Raw genomic sequence first — 24,553 nt, forward strand, 5'->3', positions numbered from 1 at the left:
ACATTCACTTATTAACGAGTTATAGAGTAATCTATACAAACTGAACTTTAAATCTCACATCATGATTTACGTGTGTGGCAAGAGATCTTTGCCAGGAACAGTGACTTTGGCTAATGATTAAAATCATGATACTAAGAAAAGATAACAAATTGATTGTTCTGGTAAAATGATGCTGTCCAGATGCTTTAATGAGCTGTTTCCTTGTTTTAGCTTAATCACACCTTATCCCCCTCCCAGCTCTGTCAGATTTTTTCTCCAGTATCTCCTGTTGTAGAAACTGTATATCGTATAACATTTGCTGGTCACACAGAATTCATAGAACTGTAGTTACATATGTAACTCTCTTGTTAACAGAATTATTTAAAATGTATATATGTAATGTGTATGTGTTGGGGCTAGGGGAGCATGTCGAGGGTGGTGTTGCATCAACATGGGAGCAGAACACTGTGTAAAATAGGTTTTGTTAAGAAAAAAATTTGATTTTTATATAAGTCTTATGAAGCATTTATTTCTTCTGTTTTTCATGAAACAGAAGAAATGCCTAAGTGCTCTTGAACCAAAGACTGAGACTCAAAGAGGAACCTACAGCTTGTGTTGATGTCCCAATGGAAATCTTTATCTAGGGATCAGGAGAAAATCTGCTGTGCTGCAATGAAACGCTTGTTAGAGGGTGTGACACAGGGACGCAGGAGTATAATGCTGCCATCTATAGGCAGAGGAAGGCTTCACTGACATTCCACAGCCAACACACGCACACAGACACACACACACACACACACGCACGCGCACACACTCCTCTTCCTCTCATACCTGAGCATGTGTCAAAACCTTCTACCGTCACCACAACCTTGTCCTCCTGCTCCCACATGACTCTAATATGCAGCTGCACACACACACATAAAGCTCATTAAAACATTAGAAGAGTTCACACAACAGTTTACCAGCACTCTCTCCAAACAACCGTTGAACACACATGACCTCCAGGCCGCTGCTGATTGGCACTCGGTTGCCCTGTTGGCACTGGTCACAGTGGCTAGAGCCTCACCTGGCAGACTCCCTCCCTGCCAGTCAGTGAAGAGGCAGAGGGCACCATTCAGAGGTCCCTCACCCTGTCACTTAAATGCTCTAACACACACACACACACACACACACTCAAACACACATACACACACACACTCAAACACACATACACACACACAGAGTCCGACACATCATTAAAGCACAAGAAAGCGGCTAAATATTAATTTCCCTCTGCTGTCATAACTAGTGGTGTTTGATGGATGCAGCCCACATGCCTATCAGCAGAGTTAAATTGATCACAGTGTGGCTGATGTGCATCATGTGGTGGGTAGAGGAAGCCTTTCTGCAGAGTGACTGATAGATAAAGTGAAGCCGGCTAATTGGAAGTTTAAGGTAGAATCACACTGTCAGTGGGGGAAGGAAATTGGCTGCGTTTAATTTATGCTCTCGTGAAGATTCCCGGCTGAAGTTACAAGATGAGAGTCAACGCATATGGAGTCTGTTTTAAAGATAATTAATCACAAACAAGGAGCGGAGAAACAAAGCAGCAGGGTTGAAGGGAATATTGGAAATGATTTGATGTACTAGAAATCAAACATTCTTTTAAGAGCGCTTATGCTGTGCCCGTCTGCATCACATAATGTCAAAGTGAAAATTGCTGTTTTAGGAGATATGAAGTCTACTGCCCATCCCTGGTTAATCAAAGCTTCTATTGACATCGGAAGTCTAACAGAGGACGCCATGATGGAACGGCTCAGGGTGTGGGTGTGTGTGTGTTTGTGTGTTTGTGTGTGTGTGTCGAGGGGACTGGGCGATCCACTCATACTCTCATCTCTTTGAGTGACAAACAAAGGTGATAGCAGCGTCTACATGTGGAGATAGGTTAAAGACACTTTATGTAAGTGTGTGAGTGACAGAAAAAGAGAGAGAGTATGGAAATTGAAAAAGTAAGTGTGTGTGTTATAAGCACGTCAGATTGGTGCCTGCAGGTCACACATTAGTTGACTGTTTGGTTCAAATTCAACACAACGAATAGCACATAGTGTGTGGCTTCAACCGTATGATTCCTCAGGTGTTGCAATGCTAAGATCAACTTCTGACTTTGGCTGTGGTCCGACCATTAATGTCAGGTTTAGGAGAATAAAATTACAGAGTGAGCAAAGGTTCATCCTACAAACATCCGCTGTGGTAAAGGGTTCTCATTCATTTAAATCAAATCATCAAGCGGTCAAGATGCTGGTCATTTTTTTGGAAATGCATCAAATTGGCTCTCTCTAGGTGTTTACCTGAAAATAGCCTGGTTTGTATTTTCACATCCTGGCCCTTCATACATAAAATTACATGAATTTGTACAGTCCGTTATTGTAGCAATGTCTCAAAGTGCAACACACTGGTTCTATTATAAATGCTATAAATAAACATAACATTCCCTCGACCCTGAACTCTCAGTTGATACGAGTAATTGTTCAAACAGAAAGAAAAAAAAGAGTTTCCCGAGGAAGTAATGGAGGAATCTTGAAGAGAAAAAATAGATGTACATTTGATGTACATTTAAAAAAAGATAAACTTGAGGCATCTTAGTGCTTTGTGCACTTTTCACTCGATATTTTGAACAAGAACCTGTTCCGGGCAAAGCCGAAAATAAATATGAAATAAGAGTGAATATAGGGTAGAACTCACAGACGGAAACAATAGCTACGGCAAGTGACAGTCAGAGGGAACAGATCAAATGATGAACATGTTTATCTCTAGTGTCTCAATCAGACATTTGATGATATTTGTGAAATTTTTGTTGCTTATCATAATGGCTTTGCTTTCATTACACCATGTTGCAGTCAAAAAAATATATAAATACATTTGGGGCAAATCACCAAAATAAATCTCTGATTGGACACTTACCAGTTGGTTTGATTTCAGAATAAGAGTTGTGCTGAAAAGTAACCTAAAGCAGCTCTAACTTCTTTGTATATCACGTGGGCATCACAGTGGCTGTAAACCAGTCTATGCTGTAAACAGAACAGTGTAATGCAGTATTTTAGGGCCGAAGCCAAAAATCATGCAGAATGTTCACATCAGGTGATGTCAGTAATTATCAGGATAATTACAAGACTTTAAAGTTTAAAGACTGATTTTTTGTTCCCGAGTGAAGGTTGTGTTTTAAACAGAAAAACATTTCACAAATCTGAGGTTGATCAATTATGTGTTACACCTCCTCGCTGTGCTTACACTATGCGTAGGTGTTATATCAATATATATTTAACCTTTGAGTTATTGCTATTGATGAAAATGATATTGCAATAGTTATTACTCTTGTTGAGGGTAAGGGACAGAGGAGGTCGCAACTTGTTAATCCCTCAGTCAAATTGTGATTTGTGAATTTGGGCTACACACATCAAAATTGATTGATTGATTATTGATATTGTTTTATCACCCAGCCCTAATTTATTTCCTCATAAAGCACGTAACATTGAAGTCATGTCAGTGAACACATGAGGAATTAAAGCCCCATTTCTCCCTCTGGCTGTTTTAATCATTACCTCCCGAGGGAAAGAGCGGGATACTCTGGTGCTAAATTCTAACTCTGCCTGATGTAAGGTGTTGAGCCGGTAGCGTTCAGTGGGTTTGTTGGTGGCTTTTTTGGTTTTGGGTTAAGATAGCTGAACGGCTCCTTAGGGCTGAGATCCTGGTGACAAAAGCAAAAGTTGGGTGAGTTGAAAGATGCAGAAACAGACGAAACATTTGTGACTTCCAGCCCATTTTCTTCTTCTCTTTGTTGTTAACTGTAAGACAGAAAACAGGCCATCTGTCTCTAACATGTAAATCAACCCACTCAAACAAAAGAACACCAAGGATTAGAATCACGAGACCTGTTGCTCCATTCTCAAAGGAAGCTGTAGTGACACTTCCTGTGCCTGATATCACGTCTTGGCAGGAGTCGGCAGCGTGATTTGCGGATGGCAGCAAAAAAAAAAAAATCCTTCTTCTCCCAGAAAGCTTCTCTCAAATCCTGTTCACGACCTGGCAATAAAGAACCAAAGAAATGAAGAAGCCATGTTTTCCCCCGTATACTGCTGGCTGGCGCAAGAGAAGATTCCCGGCTAAATACAGAATAATGAGGCATTAAGGTCTGGGGCAGAGGAGGGTAATAATAAGAATGAAGAGGGGGAGGGGGCTGTGGGGTGCGACGGGAGAGGGGACAATAGTTTCCTGAGGAGAGAAAGATTGAGGGAAGGAAGGGGGGGGGGGGGATAAGACTGGTGGCTTATCCTAGTTACTGGGGGAGGATTAAGTGATATGCCACTTTGGTTTGGCCAATGCGAGTGTGCATGCATGCCTACACACACACAAACAGGCCCGTGCAAACCCCTTTCTCCCATTCAGATGCACTGGGAGAGATGCACACACATGCAGGCGTGTGCTGAGAGGGGTTAAGGAGCCGCGTGGCCCTCTGAGCCAGTCTTACTGGGCTGTACTTTAGAGGGTGTCGGATTCTTTTATCCACCCGTCTAAGCAGGAAGGAGGGAGCTATCATCTTCAAGCTGCCTCTACAGGCCCCAGTGGACTCTCCCTTCGCTCACTCCTCTTTTTTCTACCTTCCCAACTTCACCCCCCCCCCCCCCCCCCCCCCTTGTCTTTGCCCTGTTCCTCCCAGATGAAAAACTTAGTCCTTGACAACCTTGACCTATTTCCTCGTTCCCTTTCTGTACCCTGTCTCTCTGTGGCGCTCTGGTTTGTTCAGGCTTCTGCTTTTCTTTTTGTTTCCTCTCCTCCTCCATGACAGTGCAGGGTTCTTGAACCGCTCCACCCTAAGTCTCAGTCAGCTTCACTCCAGACACATGGGTCAGGTCCCCTGCTGCTTCGGGCCCCTCTGGTTATCTTTCCAGCATCCTCTGTGTGCTCTCTCTCGCTGGATGAAACAGAGAGCGTTTCTCCCTGGAGGTCAAATAGAGTCAGAATACTCAGTGCAGCATCAAAGATGAACTGATGAAGGCTGATCTCTCTTCATATAATCAAAGGAAAAGACGCAAAAATGAGATAAAAACTAAGAATATGACCAAAAAACTACTGCAGATGAACCAAGTCAATTATGTGGTTTGGTGGTAGATTAGATAAATCAGTATACACACGGCATAGCCGTTAAATCTGTGTACTTATAATTATATGCGATCTTTCTTCATGTACTCTCTTTACCCAGGATATCTGTCTGTAGTGAAAGGTGTAAATTATATCTCTGTATTTTTAATATTGCATTTCTTTCATTTATATTTTGTTCATATCAGTAGCTCCCTTGTCTCACTCTTTATGACTCTCTGGTGCTGTAACAAGCGAATTTCCCAGGCAATGGATCAATAAAGTTAATATCGTATCACATGTTAGTATCTGCACTGCAGAATGAAAGGGCAGACGCCACTGCTGTATGAGTGCCTGTAAGCTTTGTGCTACATGGAGTCTCTCTCATGTCTTGATAATAAGCCTTGAATCAGTGAACGTTTATATAAAATCCAACTCGTTAGCTCGCTCCACCAGGCTGTCTGCGTCAATTGAAAAAAATGGATCAGCAGTTTTCTACCACGTGATTCTGACAAATCTGCCTCAGAGTTGGAAAACGAGTGATCCCCATGTGATCCGCTGCTGATGAAGTCCGCCTCACACACACACACACACACCTCTTTGTAGAGATGGACGACGTGTCTCCACTTCACCCAGTTATCTAGACATGAACCCTAAATATGTCTAATACCTATACGCGTTTTAAGCAAAGATGTTCCATTAACTCACAAGGAGGAGGCGGGGTTAATGACCTCTACTGCAGCCAGCCACCAGGTGGTGACCAAGAGGCTTTCGCTTTCCAATTTTGGCGATCATTTGCGTTCGAGGTCCCGTTTATGACACACACACGTTTGTTCTTATTTCTTAGTAAGGACACTCATTGACATAATACATCCCCTGCCTAGCCCCTTACCCTAACCATAGCCATCCAAACTAAATGCCTTACCTTAACCCTAAAACCAAGTCTTTACCCTTAAATGAGCCAATTGTCCTCACTCTGGAAGGTACACACACACCCACTTTCCCACTTAATAGTGGGATCTAACCAGTTTTGATCGAGGTCCTGAGATGCAGCATGTGAGAAATAAATTGAGGCTTGTTTTGACGTGCTGTGCAAAATGTGTCTTAGCACTTCACCAGCACCTGTAGATCAGTGACACAGTGTGAAACCGTTGGTAGGAATGCAACAGGCTTCACCCACTCGTGTGTGTGCGTCCTGATGTGTTTGAACAATATGAACGACTCAGGGATCTTCTCACAGAAAAGCTGCTCTGTGGTGCCACTGCTTTGACAAAACCTACATAGAGCAGCTTTACATTCTGAGACATATGTAACGACTCAAGTGCTGATATAAGTTTATAAGTACAGCGAACACTCACCTCTCACGTTCCTGCCCCCCCCCCCGTCCTCCTCCATCCACCCGACTGCTCAGCTGAGCTGCGTGTGTTGCTGTGTTGGCTTGGTGATTGTAGCGGGGGGTCTAACTCAATTCACTCGCAGCCAGTTCCAGTTCACATTAACACAGTTTAATAAAAGACTATTCAATTAGCTAGAGAGCTCCATGTGAGGGTGTGCTGCATGCAGAAACAGAGTGGTGACTGTCAATGATGCAGCCACACACTCCAATGAGGCTCACTGTCGACTTATCACATACAATGCCAAGTTGGCCGAGGAGAAAGAGAAGAAAAGAGGAGAGGGAACCGGCGAGGGACGGAGAAAAGTGCAGGGAAAACACTTCGGCAGCGGGTGAACGCCAATGAGATGCAGGTTGTGCATGTTTGAGAATGTGTGTTTGGATTTTATCAAAAAAGGATATGAATTCTTCAAGTGTGTAAATGGTCTCTAAATTGATCCCCATTAAGTCTTTACAAAGGGCAGCGGGGAGTCAAAGTCCGACACCACACCTCTCACTGGCTGACAGCCCTTTAGCTGCAGAGAGATCAGCTGACAAACAGGGTTTCACGAGCCGAACAAAGGAGACGACTCGTAGCCACAACAAAACACAACGTTAGGCTCCGTGGCCGACTGTCAAACTCGTCTCCAGCTCGAGCTACAGGACGTCTGACGTGTTAAAGCTGCGGCAACAACTCTGGGAATCGCTCTCCAGACAAACACCTGCACTTAAGCAGGTGGAAAAAAGAAAAACGATTACTGTGTGTTGGGCTAGAGAGTGAGAATTACACACACACTCACACACACACACACACACACACACACACACGCACACACACCCTCTGCTTTATGCACATTTTCTGCAAGCCATTGTAGTCAACTCGGCCCAGTAATTGTCAAGGACTGGCAATCAATAGTGGCGCATTGAATGGCGTGAGCAGCCATCTTCTAACCTCGCACCATGCAGCTGTCTCCCTCAGTCAAAGCTGGGCTAGTTACCATGGAAACCTCAATCCCATGTCTTTCACAGTAATAAGGCGGGAACAGAAAGGCATGGCACTGAAGGTGCGGGGCCGACATGGAACCGGAGGAGGAGGAGGGAGTGAAAAATAAATCAAGAGATTCTGTAAAAAAAATAGAAATACGGGCACAGAGAGTTTCAGCTGTGACTCCTGTGCTGTGATGAGACTCGTTCGATCGAACAAACCTCAGCTTCCTAAACAACAACATGAGCCGTCCATCAAGATTGTGTTTATCTCATTTCATCACCAAAGCACATTCAAAACATCTCATAAAGCCCAGTGTCCCTTTCTTCTCTTCTTCACCCATTGTGCTCTCTTAGCCAATATATTTGTGAAATATCCCCGATATTTCTGTAATTCAGCCAATTTAATTAAAGTAGGTGGGTTTCTAATAAAAGCAAAATGGCAGATAGCAGTGCCCAGGCTTTTCAGGAGCTCGTTTAATCAGAGAATTGCTGAATGTTAGGAAGCAATAACAGAGTGAATAGAGGCTGGTATTTGTAAAGAAATGTCACGGAGAGAGAGATGGGATATGAGAGTCACTGGCTGGAACCTCTAATATGGTGTCAGCTTTAATATACGTAATATGTGCCTCAGGTCTGCTGGGTGAGAGCCGGCCTAATCCCTGGTGAGGAAGTGGAGTCCGTGGTCCAAGGTGTTCATTGACTCACACAAGAAACAGGACAGACGGGCTGATGGACGAACGCTCTCCTAGATCCATTCCTTTATCCTTTCATTAGTCTCTGTCTCTGTACTAGAGTTCTACAATAGAGCGAATATTGTATGGATCTGTCAGTAGCACTGCGCAGGTTATGTCCTGATCAATGCCTCGGCAGCACGCGGGAGTCAAACTGTGATCAATAGATCACTCCGCACAGCCATCATTAACAAACACACTCTACTACATTCATATCGACTGCCACTTGTTTGAATGTGGATTTATATCCAGGCGCAAGTACGTGGGCATATTATAAGACCATCAATATTCTCTGTGGGTCTGCTGTGTGTAAGTATGCAGTGTGTGTGTGTGTGTATATCTGTGTGTGTGTGTGGTTGTCCGATAACAAGCCTCCGTCATTTCGAGGGTGGCCAACCATGTCCATATATAAGTGGAAATGCATCTTAACTGAGTCCCACTCTCGTTCAGGCACACACACACGGGGAGGGGGTTAGGAGTGTGTGTGCAGAGCGGTGCTGCGAGCTGGAGCTCTGTGTGCTGACCTTCAGGGTTATCTGGAAGGCTCCTCCACACCTTGCTGCGAGCATCAACCCCTGCTGTCACCATGGAAACACAGCTAGCGGGGACAATATGTGGCCCGTCCGGTGGTGTGTTGCTCACGTGCACGCATTTCGCGCTAGCACCCGTACGTGACGACACACACGTACGTGCATTGGGTTCACTATATAGACAGAGACACACACACACACACGTACGCGCACATATTAATGCATGCACACTTCACTCTTCATCTGTCCTCCACTTCATTTATCCCTCATTTCCGTCACTTTCCTCTGCCGTCGCTCTCACTTGATAAAACCATGAGCACGGCACACAATCAAGCCCCTGGGCCTGCACAGCATGGTGAGGAGGGTGCACACGACCCCATCTTCAGTAGTGGAAGCATTATGAGCGTGCTGTGAGAGACAGCCATACGCCACCGCACCACACAAACACACGCACACACACACACTGGAATAAAAGACACGCAACCTGCAGTCTCATCACCGCCGGATCACTGGGATTTATTTCAGCGGTGGCAGGGATGTGCCGGCGCAACTTGACAATAAATCAACTCATCATACACTCTGGAGTGACAAATCAAGATAATACACTCAGAAAAACAAGAAAGATGGTTGAGTGGGGGAGCGGAGGGGTTTATTCAGTGATGGAGACTAAAGAAATGGATGGATGGATAGGAGAGGAACAGAGGGAGGCGAGAAATGGACGGATTTGACACGCTCCCCCTTTCTTCACTTCTCTTCCTGCTCCTACTTTCTCCGGGTTCCTCAGCCGTGATTCGTCAGCGAGCTCTGGGAAGAGGTGGAGAGAGGCAAGGAGAGGGGGGAGGGGAGAGAAGAGAAGAAGGCATTCAATTATGAATTTACATCCAGAGAACCCAAGGGGAAACTCAGAAAAGTCAGGATGTATTATGGGAAATCTAGTCACGTGAAAACCCACCAGGCAAAGAAATCACACTGTTTATTAAAGAAAATGCAGAGAAAGTTCCACCTTTAAATATCTAAATGTCACTTAAAAAAAAACTCAGCACATATATTAGGATATAATTAAAGGGAGACAAAAATAGCTCCTATAGCACAGACTTGCAGATTTGACGTTTGTGCATCAAAGTAACTGGTCGATGTTGTACCAGCAGATTATAAAGGACGATGGCTCATGTGTGCTGAGGGTTTTTACAAAAGCCAGTCTCCAGAAGGTACAACTTAACATCCCCTGTGTCAATACACACACAAACACACAGGCACACTTAGAGAGAGACACGGGATGACCCAGGGTGAGTGAAGCATTAGCTTGTGGCTGATGGGTGGGCTAGCTGGCACGCTAACTAGCTCGGGCTGGCACGCCGACACACTGGCAGGTTAGCTGTTCACTTGCCAAGTGCATCCGAGGGCAACCAGCCCGTGCCGCTGAATCGGAGATGAGCGGCAAATGTGACAAGGGGATTTAGCTTTGCTGTTCCACTCACGTGTCTTTATACGAGCATGGAAACACACTATCTGTGTGAAAGTGCCTCTGTGAATGTAGCAGTTTGTGCAAGCTTTAATGTGTGTGTGTGTCTGTGTGAGTGCACAGCAGTATGACGGGATGTTTTGTATGCAAAGCGTATGAAGCAGTTATTGAATTCAAACTGACCCCTCGACCCTCCCACAGTACACACAGCTCAGTCCAGTGCCCCACATCCAAATTTGGACTCTCGCCACAACCGACACCTTTTTATGCACGTCACCTTGGGCCGAGAGGGAGGGCGAGTGTTCAAGCTCAAGGTCTGCACATAATTTAGGACGCATCCAGGTTAAAATCGTTGTCTTCTGGACATCCGACTGTTTGACAGATCTCGACACTACAATACGTCATCCAGACATTACGAGGCAATACGATTATTTCGAGGTACAAAAGTAACAACAATGTAACTTCGGGCTCTTTCATTCTTCTTTTGTTTTCTCAATCTATTGACATAGGTTGGAACGGTGCAAAGTTGAACTGCACTTCATTATTACTGACGTCCTGCGAGACGGAAAAGTGTCTGTGGAGAGTAGGTTCAATACACAAAAAAAACCTGGATCACACACACAAATACAGACACACAAACACATGTTTTCTTCCACCTGTCAGTTTTCTTCCAATTAGAGGGCAACACGGCGTACAGAGAGCAGGAGGCAACAGTGTTCACACCCTGGGTATACGCTCCCACAGCCATAGTCATAAGCTAATGGGCAACATACAGGCAGCAGTCCAACATGTGAACACACATCTGCCCCACATGTGATTAGACACTGACTCACTCAGTCTCACACACACACAGACACACACACTCACAGACACACAAACACACACACGCTCACACACACACACACACACACTTTAGACTGACTAAATCTCCTTTTCTATGTGAAAAACAAAAATAATAGAGCAGTAGGAAATCAATAACTGTCTTCTCTGCTCTGTGCTAACTGCACTCACTTCTCTCCCCCTCTCTCCCCCTCTCTCCCCCTCTCTCTCTCTCTCATACTCTCTCTCTCTCTCTGGAGGGACAGAGACAGTTGCCAGGCAGGACTGTCAATCACACGCTCACTCTAGAAGCTTTATAAACACACAAGCATTCACTGATTACACAGTCACTAAGACAGCAAGACAGTCAATTAGTCAGCACGGCTGAGGAAGACTGAGTCAGTCAGTGGTTATGTGCTCAGGACAGAACTAAACTGATCATTTGGTGAGTCTGCAGGTCCGTCGGTCAGTCGGGGGTTTAGTTTAGAAAAGTGGACTGACTGATTGGACCTTAAACGCATCACTCACTGATTCAGTCAGACAGTTGTTAAGTCAGTTAAGCTGCAGAATAGAAGCAATCACGGTGTCAGTCTGTAAATCATCAGCTAACCGGTTCCCTGTTATTTCATTTAAACTCTTAGTTGATGATTAAGTTGGATATAAATGAAGTTGTTCATGGGGGAGCAGATAAATAAAGAGAAGGATTTAATCAGTTGGACAACTTAAATGTACAGTGCTACTGATTTGATCATCCTCACCGACTTGCTGATCATGTTTAGCACCAGCAGCTCTCTGTCAGTTCACCACTTTCCAATGTTCAAACTATTGATAAAAAAAGTCAAATAAGGAGAAGACTCAGGTTTGATGGCTGAAGGAGAAAAGAGCCACCTATTACGTCTACAGGGAACAAGTGTCCTTCTGAACAGGTACATTTTGGGTGGAGTATCCGTTTAAAGTTGAATGGGAACCTTCAAGGACTGTTGTGTTGAGTGGTCTGAAGGACCTTAGCTACATCTCACCCACCCCCCCCCACTCTCTCCATACATTTCCTTTCTGTTTATACCATAGACTGTATATGGAAATGGACAAGATGACGGCGCCCTATACAGTGAGTGAAGCCAAGGGGATGATACTGTGACTCCATCCCCAGATCACTAATGTGCACACTCTAAATGATGTCATCGGTGTAAGATGGCAGTGCTCTTATCCAGGATCTTTTGGCTTCAGTTTTAGATAATGGCACAAGTACGTGGGCATATTATAAAACCATTAATATTCTCTGTGGGTCTGCTGTGTGTAAGTATGCAGTGTGTGTGTGTGTGTATGTGGAAGTGTGTGTTTGTCCGATCACAAGCCTAAAGGCGAAAGTTAAAGGCGAAAGGTTTTGTCACTTTGAGTTAAAGGCGAAAGGTTTTGTCACTTTGATCCCTGCAGTATAATCATTTGTGTTTTCCTCAGCATCTGTTTGTTTGCTTGTTGGTTAACAGGATTACGCAAAAGCTACTGAACCAATATCCATGATATTTTGTGGACGGATGGGGCATGATCCATGATCCATGATCCTTTTTTTAACATAGCAAGTGTTGGCCTTGGCGGAGGTATGCACTCTCAAAGCCCCATTGTAGTTATAATTTGTTTCTATCTTACACTTCTGTACACAGAAACAAAATTCTCTCACTCAGAGTAAACACATACAATAATAATCCTGGGTATTGAAAGAAAAGAAAACAAATCCTTTATCGCAAATCACATCTGTACACATGAAATGAAAAACAAATACACTAACGTCCTACAGACGAAACAGCAGCAGCAACATTATGAGGAAGAAGAAAAGGACATTTCCATCCTCAGAGTAAAAGAACACCTCGGTCTTCACCTAGCGAGACCCTTTGTCACAATTTACCCTGACGGCTTATCTGCAGCCAAATGAAGTAAAACACATGGCAGCTCGAACTGGACGGTGGGAGATACCGATCACATGTAACGAAGATGGTGGTCGGCCAAGTCGTGCTAGATGCTGCTGGGAGTGTTATATAGATTTGAAAGAGAGAGAGAAAAAAATGGCTGTTGGACGACGGGGTAGAGGGACGTGAGAGAGAACAGATCATCTTTATGTGTGCCTTCACAGGGTGGTTGCCTTGGAGATGATGGATGTGAGGTAGAGCTGGGATGGAAGGAGGGGAAGCGAGAGATGTAAATATGTGAGCTAGTATTTGTTTGCGTACCCTACGTAAGAGTACATCTTTTTCCGCATTACTGAAATGGAATGAAAAGTCATATAAATTACAAGAGTGTTTTATAGAATGAAAATAGCAATGAGGAGGAACGCTCCACCCAGTCAGCTCTCTGGGTAAACAGCCGGAAGCATCAATGAGTTAAAATGATAAAAAGAGATCTTGTTTTTCGAGTGAAAACACTGCATAGTGGTGATCACCTTTATATTCACCTCAGAGTAAAAGTACATACATCATGTTCATATTGGTATAATTTGACAGTGAGAAGCTATAATCAGTGCAGGAGTCGAAGTTAGTCTTCTATGAGAGAGATATTAATAACAGGGATATTACAACATGTATAACTGTCTGTCTGTGTGTGTGTGTGTGTGTGTGTGTGTGTGTGTGTGTGTGCGCGCTTCAGGACCAGATTGCTGCTGAGTAGCTCTGTTATCAGATTAGGGTTTGCAGGCAGGCCAAGGCTCACAGTGGGGCCCCCCACCTGCTACTACTGATAGGCGCACACACACATACACACACACACACACACACACACACACACACACACACACACACACACACACACACACACACACACACACACACACACACACACACACACACACACACACACACACACACACACACACACACACACATGCACGCACGTCTCTCTATAGTTGTGAGGACACTCCCTGACATAATGCATTGCCTCGCCCTTAGCCTAACCTTAACCATCACAACTAAATGCCTAACCCTAAACCGGATTCTAACCCTAATCCTAAATCCAGGTCTTAACCCTCAAACAGCCCATTGAGTTTGTGAAGACCAGCCAACTTGTCTTCACAAAGACGGTATTGATCCAAAATTGGCCCTCATAACTTTAGATAGACTCACACACGCACGCGCACACACACACACTCTCCACAAAATGAGTGACACTTCCTCCTCCTATCCTGAATGCTTCCTGAAATTCCTTCATCTCTCCTTTTGACAACCTCTCCACTTGTGTATTCATCCTCTACATTCCTTCCATCCTCCACCCATGCTTACTGTATCTCTCTTACAGTTTTCTATTAACCCTTCCTCACTGACAGGTACTCCTAAGCCTCTTTCCCCCCTGTTTTCTTCTCTTTCATCAGTCTCCATCCATTCCCACAGGCACCTTCTTTTCTCCTTTCATCCCCGCTACAAAGACTCTCACCTCAGCTTCTTCCCCTCTTTTACTTGGAAATGGCAGAATTCATTCTCATCCTATCAATCAACCTCTTCACCTGCTAAAGTTGAACAGGTTTTGAATGAGATGTCTTGAATTTCTGTTGCTGGGATTTTCTATGTCCAGAGAAAAAGCAGAGTGACTGAAGCCATTTCTTTTCATGGGCAGTGGAGGTCTAAACATTTTGTTACGGCTGAATGTTGTCCAGGAGGTGTCCAAGATGCTCCTGGCAATACAAATAGAAATGGATGGCTTTCTGAAAATAAGCCGGTGAATTACTTTGGGGTTTAAACGTTATGAAGAGGAGGGAAAATCTCTATACTGACTGCTGCTCTGATGATGACATATACTTATACTGAACATACACATGGCATGACATCTTAGCCCTAAAAGCAAGTCTTTACCTTTTTCAAAGGATCCTCACTCTGTCAGGTGACGTCCTAATTTATTTTCTGTCAATCAATAGATTAAAAGATTTATCTATCCAACCCAAACTATGACACAGTTCAATGAAAATCCACCAAATCTGCAAATTAGATGAAAACCCAACAACTCAAAGACACGTAGCCTTGTGTCACATCAGTGCACCAATCAACAGTAAGTGTACTTTCTGTGTTCTTATGTTGTTGACATCACATTGCAACTCCAATGTATTCTATATTATTGAGCCAATTCAACTTGCCTAGCTTTTAATGCAGTCGTGATTCCTCTATCCTGATTGTACCAAAATAGTCAAATGCCACACGCAGATAATAAAGCAGGTGTAATGCTATACTTAAAAAATGTGTCCCTACATGTAAATAGAATCAGTTTTGTTGCATTAGTAAAGTAACTAATCAACTCAGGTGGATTATTAGCTGCATTTCTTTCATGGTCCCTTCACTGTATCATTCACACTATACCAGTCATGTCTACACCATCACAAAGTGTGACAGTGACAACAGCTGTTTGACTTTTACTCTGTCCAGCATGGGGATGTGAAATGATACGATTCCCTCTGGATGGCAGAGAAGTGAAGAATCCCTTTGATGGAGTGAGGAGAGTCAGACTATTTTATGACAAACAGAATCATTAACATGCAAATCTTGTACTTCTGAAATCCACTTATCAATATCCACATCAGCCAGGGCTGCAGCTAGTGTTTCAGAGTGGTGTAGATTCGATCTGTGTTCATATTTTCTTACATTTACATTGCACACTATCAGACCGCTACCAGGGACCCAACCACTCTACAGAGTCTATGATTTACCTGTTGCAAATACTGATGCTAGTTCTGATTACTCTTAAAAAATCACTCAACAAATGCACCTGTTGTTATAGCAATGCTCCGTACGCCTGGGTAATCAAGGCAGAAACATAGTGCCACTTAACCAAGCATCTCAGAGGCCAGCTCACACAAACGCTGCCTTCAGAGGACCATCAGGTTCAAGTGGGTTAAGTATGTGGGATACAGTGGCAAGTGTTACACCCCCCCCCCCCCTCGATGGTATTAGATAGCAAAGCTCTAGAATTAGAATTCTGAAAATAGTTGGCGCCGTGGAGCATTGATGAGCAAGTGGTATAAGGTGGTCTCACAAACTCTCTCATAGGTTTACACAAACACAACCTCCCCTGACAGCGACCATATAGTTTGAGATAGTTCCTTTCATCACACCAAAGAGCCACAAAACCACAACACACATTCACCCCCCCCCCCCCACACACACATGTAGACTTAAAGCCCCATATGCATGACAATAGTGCATGACCATGACCAGAGACGGTGACAGGAGAGGTCCAGGACAGTGATAGTGAGGACACATTCTGAAGCAAGTATTTTTTAATTGAGTGGCTGGAGGAAGGATGTGTGAGAAATGTGTGCATGTGTGTGTGTGCATCCATGATACATTGTACATAAAATAACTTTTGAGTGACATATAAGGAAAGCTGTGCCACTGAAGATAGTGAGTTGAGGGGACTTCAAGCGGGAGATAGATACTCCAGTGATGTTCGGATCGGGATGTTGGCTGAAGAAAGACAGATAAGCAACGCGGTGGTTTCATTGGCAGATTGATTGACAAACACAAAAAAGCTGATGGAAAGTAACAGATATATTCGGTGGAGTTTACATGAATGAACTTTTGGAAAGCCATGAAAGCCAGTGGCAGCTGTGAGGAAGTGACAGAGCGGGACAGAAGCTGTTTCTAGAAACGAACTCCGGAAAAAACGCAGCAGGATATTGTGCCATTCAGATGCATTAAGAACAAAAATCAACATTTGCTGAACTTTAAGGCAAGGGAGCCTAAATAGAGCATGTAGGTGGGAGGACATGACGTACAAATTCTGCTGCATAAAGCACAACGTTTTTAATTCAAGTCAAAGTATGTGGGAGAAGAGACAACCCTATGCTTGAACAGAAATAGCTACTACAGGCAACGTAAGCATAATTGTGTGTGCCAACACACTCTCTACATGGTTGTGGTAGCAGGTATCGTGAGTCTACCATTGGCTACTTGCTACCTACAACTCGAGTTGACTCAGCAACAAAATGTCAAAAGCGAAACGGTCTAAAGTGTTGCTGTATTTCATGCAAAAGTATTCTGACACTGGGACGTGCTGCAAATACTTGAAAACAATTCAGTGTAAAGGGAGGAACATGCCAACTTATAAATCACCTGCGACGCACGGGGTACATTTGAAAGCAGAGGAATGCTCCATGCTTGAATGTTTGTGTGACTCTTTGTGAAACACATCAGCCAGTGGGTGAGGGTAAGGGTTAGGAGACAGTTTATGACGAGTTTGGATCTGGAGTATTTCAATGTAATAAGACACTGCTAACACTGCTATTTAGTGTTTAATTATTGTATGTGATTTGTTATGTCAATTTGTGAATATTTAAGGGACTGGTTCCATTTTAATAGTATAGATTTAGCACTGGTATCAGACAAAACCCAAATAACACCAGTCATGTGGGTAATGGTTCCAAACCCCTGGCTGGCATCCCCCAGAAAGAAGAAATACCTACCAAGTAACGTGAAGATGTCACAATACATGTTTGGCATTCCTAAACCTAACCCTGACCCATCCTGAGATACTCGGATTCTTCCAGTTTTACATCTGTTGCATGTTTGGAGAACATCATCAACATGCCCACTCGATTACTGTGAATGTTCTGGAAATGTTCCTGCTGGATTCCCACATGGGAATACTAACACAGGCAGGAACATTTCCTGAAAACATCTGGAGCAACTGATTCAGGCTTTTGCGTTCTCACATACAGCCCCTCCAGGTAATTTCAGGAAGCAGCTCGAGTATAGGCCTGCAAATGTGTAATTTCTCCTTTAACTTCGCTTGAATGGGTATCCTGTGTACATGGGTGTTCTCATGTTGAAACAATGGGCAGCACATGACAGGAGAAAACAGAAACTAGCAGAAAACTAAGGAAAAGAGTTGAGCTTCAAACAAATGGGATTTGATAGGTGTCAAGCTTCAAGTATAGTGAAAGAAAAAAAGAGAGAGATAACTTTATGTTCAAGAAAAGCGTGAACCAAAAGGTATTAACTTCAGACAAAGATGAATTTTTTGGGGGAAAATACGGCATTCTCCCTTTAATCAAAGAGAAGAATAAGGCTGCTTTAGAAAACCCTGACAAGCACATAGAGATAACAAAAGAACAGAGCTTTTAAGCTGTCTGGAGTTTTTCACCAGGCTAAAAGCTTTTTCATCTATTGAGTAGCTGTGTTATTGTTGCACAAAGCTGAGAAATGACTGCATCCAAACATTGTATGTTCTTTTCTTGCTCGCTCGCTAGTTTATCTGCCCATGAGCAGCCATTTACTCAGCTTGTTACTTCACTTTGCTAAACGCACCTCGGTGTGGCTGGGAAGTGCATCTTGAAACATTCTGGTGGATTATTGCTGTCCTTCAATGTGGAAGAAAGTGGTCTCTTCAAATTTACAAAGGTCATGCCCAAACTAAAGAAATGGAACTGAATGTTTTATTACTATATGAGATTTCTAACATTAACTAAATATGATGTTACTCTAAAAATGCCTTTAAATTACTCTCAAAACTCTTTTGGTTATTTGTAATTAAATTATTATCTCTAGAAACAAATTATAATTTTTTTCTAAATGAGTGGTGCTTTGCTATATTTTGCACCAATTTTATCCCCCAATCTATAGAACCCACAGACACATGTATCTGCATTCCTATTTGCTGGTATGCACTGATATGAACACTTCTATTTCACAGAATAAACAATGCAAACATTTTATATGAACTTTTTTTCATTTGTTCTTATATATTTTCTTTACATTCTTATATATTGGCCAGTATATCTGCATCGGTAATGTTTACTCCCTAAATCAATTGGACTCTAGAAATACATATGCTATCTTTCATATAGCATGGATGAGCTCATGTGAGGCGAATGATCAATCATAAATGTTAAAACCCTGTGTTCCACTTTGGAAACAAGCACACAAACACCCCTGTTTGGCGAAAGGTAAAACCTGCATTATTATACAGTCTCAACCGTAACAAGATATTTCCTCGGGGCTCTGCAGAAAATGATATTTCATAATGACATACGATCCACTGCTCTCTCTCTCATGACTAAATCTGTGGAGCATATTGCTCCCTGTTGACCCTTCACAACCTGCAGCAATACTCAAACTTTTCCTAGTTAAACTCTTGTCCAAGTGCTCTGCTCCGCCAAGCTGCTGGCTCTGTCAGATCCATTTATAGACGGGCAGACAGCTGCCTGCGTGTCCAGAGGGGTCCTGGGACTGCCCACTCATTTCTTTTCATTAAGGCTGACTGGGAGCCTCCGGTGGCAGTGCTACTCGTCTCGCCTCTCATTCTGACCCAGTCTCAGACATTTGGGTCGCGTTCCAAAGTGCTATTTGAATATTCACATTTTAGACAGTTTTTGAAAAAAATCAAGAAAGTCTTAAGTTCTACTGCTCATGGACAAAAGTTTTCTAAAGAAGATTTTTAATCTGTATGGTTTTATATGTTCTACATGTATGTCTCTGTCTGTTTATTTATGCCGTTATACCTTTACTGAACACATCTGCATACTCATGTTGCACTACACATGACCCTAAGCAAGTTCACTGTGAATGTGTGAGTTCAACATAGAACTCCAGGCTGTGTGATTGTGCAGATACAGATTGTGAAGGAACATGCGACGGGTAGCGCCTGACATGTCAGCACACCCGAGCCAAGACCTAACGGAGCTGCATGGCCAGCAGTGCAGATCAGAGCTAATGTACTGGTTAATACACTGGTGATCGTGGTTTTAATGTAGGAACAGAGCCCTGTGTAGAGTGAGAACTAGAGGAGGAAGAGATGGATCAACAGTGACAGCAACATGAAAGAACAAAGGATGAGCAGATAAAACACAAGATGGCAGGATAAGTCAGAAAGAAAGTGGTAAAGGAGGGCTAACACAGGGAGGCAGCTTAATACGACATTTAAATGTGAGGTCTTTCCCATTTACAGGGTTATATCTTAAATCTAGGAACATTTATGTGCCTCTTTAAGTCTGAGCCTGGTACAGAGCTCTTTAGAAGTCTTAAAGGTCAACCTGAAAATCCCACCCTCTTCAAAAGAGTCCCGCCGGTCACTCCTCTTTAAAGAAAGGTTAGATAGAAAAAGATTAAGGTGATAAAATGTGTCTGATCACGATTTTCCTTCTCCAACCATCTGAAACTAAAAAAGAGCCACAACTTTAAGAAATATAGGAATTTAAGGAGGAAAAAGAACATCATAGATCTGAATATAGTTCAGAGATATTCAACAGTTTGGTGTGCAGAGCAGTCAATGTCAGACATGAACTCTAGAAAATGTCAGGAAATTGGGTCTAGAATTTTCCTGGATATTGTCTCACAGAAGGAACATTTTCAGGAATATTCATGTGAGGTGTGGTGCTTGCATAGAGCAGACATGAGGCAGGACATGACTTATAACTGTGTTTTTGTTGGCAGCACAGTGACGCCGGCATCTGCCCTCATCACCAAAAGCTCTCATCTTGTTTCCAAATTGACATCTTGGTCAGCGTCATCTATGTGTATGGCTCCTCTCTTCTATCCTGAGATACTTATTCTCCCTCTTAATTCAACCAGAGCAGCAATAACACCACAGTGTGAAAGAGACTGGACCTAATTTTTCAACATCAGTCAAATTCAACTTCTTCCATCAGACTGAACTTGTCACCGGTTTATTTATTTCTAACTAATTTTCATGAATATGCCGCCTTGAATCAATATTAAAGTGCCTCACATTTTATAAGAAGAAATAACAGCCTGTCTCCACTCTGCGCCACTATCTATTCTTTGCACAAAAATAGACAAACTGAATTTATACAAAATGCTCACATAAAAGAGACTCCCTTTACAAAAGCATAGACACTGTTTTTTCCCCCATAGTGCACCATCCCACTGGCAAATGGATCTTTTGAACCAGTTAAAAAAGACTGACTGCTTTTTATTGTGAGCCTTTGCCTTGCTTTTATCAAGTGTTTAAACTGCCAAATTCACCAGTTGTTGTTCTGGGCCTTTTATCTCCTTTGGAGCTGTATCAGTGCATTTTGTCATGATAATAATGTGCAAATTGCTCCATTCATTATTGTTTTTTGATGGAGAAATTGGGTAAAATAAGCACTTTGTAGATAAGCGCAGGGTCTGAGCACTATTTGGAAAAGCATCAACAGAAAGCAGAATCCATTCCAAAACTATGGGATGCCAAAACTGATTTTAATACATTAATAACAGTGTAATCTTCCTATCAGAGACTTCCAAAACATAGTGTGTGCCTGCTGACTTATACATCTGCTCAATAAGCGTAACTCAATGACCCGTGAATCATATTTGAGAGTCGAAGTTTGCGATTACCACAGGTTAAAAGACTTGATGTAAGGAATGAGAGATTTATTTGTCCATTCACCTTTTTGACTCAAATGAAAACTGTATGTTCAAGGAAAGGGAGCTATACACAAAATTATTTCACCGAGTGTATCTCATACAAATATTCACACATTAACTCAGGCCCAAAAACTAGCATTCGCACGTTATCGTCTCAGCCAAAATAACCCTATTTACTCAGTTCTCCCACACATGAACAGTAAAAGCCCTTATGTACCTTCTTAGCTTGCTGGACGCAGGTCATGTACTGTCTGGCCAGGCTGGAGCAGTGCAGGGTCTGCTGTGGACTTTCTCTGTAGCACTGGAACACTTTGGCCTGCAGTTCAGTGCACACAGACACAACCTGCCGGGGCCTAGAAGCAGAGGGTGGAGAGGAGGGTCAGTGCGAGCACAACTCAGCTCTAGTAACTGAAAACACTAGATATACACTACAATCATCCTGTGGTCTTGCTCATTCTGCATTTCTTATATTCTTAACAGCAAGGTGTCCGTATAGTTTCACTTTTGGGAAGCGGTTATGTGGTCCATTATTACAGTGGTTTTGCCCTTCACCTTTAAAGTACCAATCTGCAATGCTGCAATCAGACGTTACAGCCTCTTTAAAGGGACTGTTACAGTAAAGTTATCAGCACTGTTAACATCAAACAGGTTGTGAAGGGCCATGAAACAATGGATTTAGAGTTAGATAAAGCACTGTGAAGATACGGTTATCTCATGTACAACTGTAGTTAAATCAATATAAACTCACAGTTTAATTCATGCCAAATGGCAGTCTTTGTTGTTTTGAGTCAGTAAATAAAGAACTATGGAGCTGACTACAAGACGGATTCTTGGCCAAATTGAAATTTGTAAACCTTAGCAGGCTTCAAAAGACAAATAAAAAAACAACCTAGATTAGAGCTGGCTGCCCTGAATCATGAGACAAGGTACAGGTTAGTAAACATTACTGACCCCTTGAAGTTCAGCTTAGTCAAACTGTAGGAACGGTTTCTGGTTTGTGTCATTAAAGCTTATTACGCGCGAGACAAGAACAAAAACACATGAGATTGTTTGAGGTGGTTTGTTTTTTAGTTGCAGCGGCTCAGATAGTTTCCGAGGCTTCAAGGTGCCGCCAGTGGAGAGCAATGAATTATGCAAAGACAAAGCAGCTTAAGAGTCAAAGTCAAACTTTCTCCTTTCTCCTTTCTTTTTTTCTCTTACTCACACAAACAGTACACACAAACGCGCGCACACACAGGTAGTGAATGCTAATCCTACTTGAGGGTAATCCTTGAGTGCTCTGTTGCTTGTGGTAATTTACCTGGTGCTGTGACAGAACTCGTAACTGGGAGAATTGGGATACGGATATGTACACATACAAATGCACAAGCATACACACAACATCAGACACACAAAACTCAGCAATCACAGTGTGTCAGTGTGTCAGTTGCTTAACAGGCGTCTGAAATAGCCAATGACATACTGAAATAAAATTACACCAGTTAAGTAAATCCTTCAAACTTAAAATGCTAAATCAAATCACATATGTGAACAGTGATAAAGCAAAGTTTTATTTCAGTTTCATTTTATGCAAAAACATTGGATGTCAAATCATTTCAGATAAACCAGGTAAGATAAACAGAAAGTTGAAAAACTTCACTGCACCATTTACATCATGTGTATAAAAAGCTCTAAACACAAACAAGAAACAGTGACAGTATATTGTAGTGTGAGGAGAACTCACTGATGAGAAGTAGTACTCTGAAGTAGGAGCATAAACACAGGAGAGCGTTATTACAGATGTTCAAATTCTACTTTTTCCAGAGCACTTAAATACATTCTAATTCAAGAGTGTTTTTTCAACAGCTGTTCCTAAGCTCATGAATTTAGTTTAAATCCAACATGGCTAACAAAATGTGTTTGTTTCAGAATAGAAAACTCCATCTGATGATGACCATGTGATGTGAATGAAAGCTCCAAAGCTTTTTCAACAAAAGGTAACACTTTATCCATCTGTAGGAAGAGATATTACTTTATGAACTTTAAACATCAACAAGATTAGAATATAATAGGGATCCTCTTTCCCTCTGTCTGCTCCTTCTGTAACAATATATATATTGTAGATATTTATTATCTTGATTTTTATCTTTCACATTTTTATTCGAGAAACAACTTCACTGAAATATACAATGTTTGCTTTTTAAAGGTGCTTTTCAGGACTGAACTGTAAAAGGAGACCCAGACAGAGTAGAAGAGAGAGAATTAGAGTTCAATTTTTTAAGTTGACACATGATTTCACTTGACATGATGGGACATGCCTTTTTATCTTGGGATGCTGACCACCTGAGGGTCACATACGCAACCATGCGCACACGCAGAGAGACAGAGAGACAGAGTGACAGAGTGACAGAGTGAGAGCTGCCCTCATGCCATACCTCCAAGTAATTACGTGTGTGCACATTAAGATAAACTGTACATAAGAAATTCCTCTGCACCGAGTATGTGTCCTTATGTGTGTGCTTGTGTGTGCAGTGGAGGGTAGGGATTAAAGAAATCACTGATGGAGAGAACATTCATGAAGAGAGGAGTTAACCGCAGAGAGAGAAAGAGAGAGAGAGAGAGAGATTGAGAGAGAGAGAGAGAGAGAAAGAGTGAGAGAGAGAGCGTAAGAGAGAGAGAGAGAGAGAGAGAGAGAGTGAGAGAGAGAGAGAGAGAGAGAGAGAGAGAGAATTGGGACACTGGATGATTTGGGACTGAACTGCTCTCATTCATTTATATACAGTTAAAACTCAAAATGGTTTTGTTGTGTTAGTCAATAGTTATGTTTTCACAGGACATGAAAAGAACCCATACTATTTTTATTGGGGAAAGATAGAGATTTGGAGAATTTTCCATCATTACTTTAGGAAACAGTTGGTTCAACTTTCATAACTGTCTTGGGAAATGTGGGAAAAAAAGCTGATTGCCAACTGACATCAAATAAGAAAAAAAGCAGAAGAACATGTTACAGCCAAGCATAAGTAAAACACGGTGCTGTGACATAGATACTATTATACAAACAGGACAAACAAGTAAAGCCAAAGACCACGACAGCAATCAAAGAGTTCAGTGTCCTTTAGAAAAAAAATAAACCATGAGGTGCATCATATATCTAGTAAATCATAACTCATCCCTAATTAAAATAATTTGTCTGGTTGATGTTTGACTTAGAGCTTTGAAAGCTGGCCAGCATTCTGAATTACTCC

At 42.5% G+C, this 24,553-nt stretch overlaps 1 protein-coding gene across 2 annotated transcripts in view; it reads right to left on the reverse strand.

Annotated features, from left to right (window-relative positions):
* Positions 1 to 9,201: 9,201 nt before the first annotated feature.
* The window catches only part of LOC133963064 (MICOS complex subunit mic25a-like), a 55,082-nt gene continuing 39,730 nt past the window's right edge, over positions 9,202 to 24,553 (reverse strand). Inside the window, exons 7-8 of one of the 2 annotated variants that reach the window (XM_062398224.1) lie at positions 21,547 to 21,682; positions 9,202 to 9,515 (exon numbers count right to left, since the gene is read on the reverse strand). In XM_062398224.1, coding sequence (XP_062254208.1) covers positions 9,492 to 9,515; positions 21,547 to 21,682 — 160 coding nt within the window. In that variant the 3' untranslated portion in view covers positions 9,202 to 9,491. The remainder of the gene's footprint in view (positions 9,516 to 21,546; positions 21,683 to 24,553) is intronic. The other variant, XM_062398225.1, reaches the window with a different exon arrangement.

This window comes from Platichthys flesus, chromosome 2 (assembly GCF_949316205.1).
Source record: "Platichthys flesus chromosome 2, fPlaFle2.1, whole genome shotgun sequence".
Classification (NCBI taxonomy): Eukaryota; Metazoa; Chordata; class Actinopteri; order Pleuronectiformes; family Pleuronectidae; genus Platichthys; species Platichthys flesus.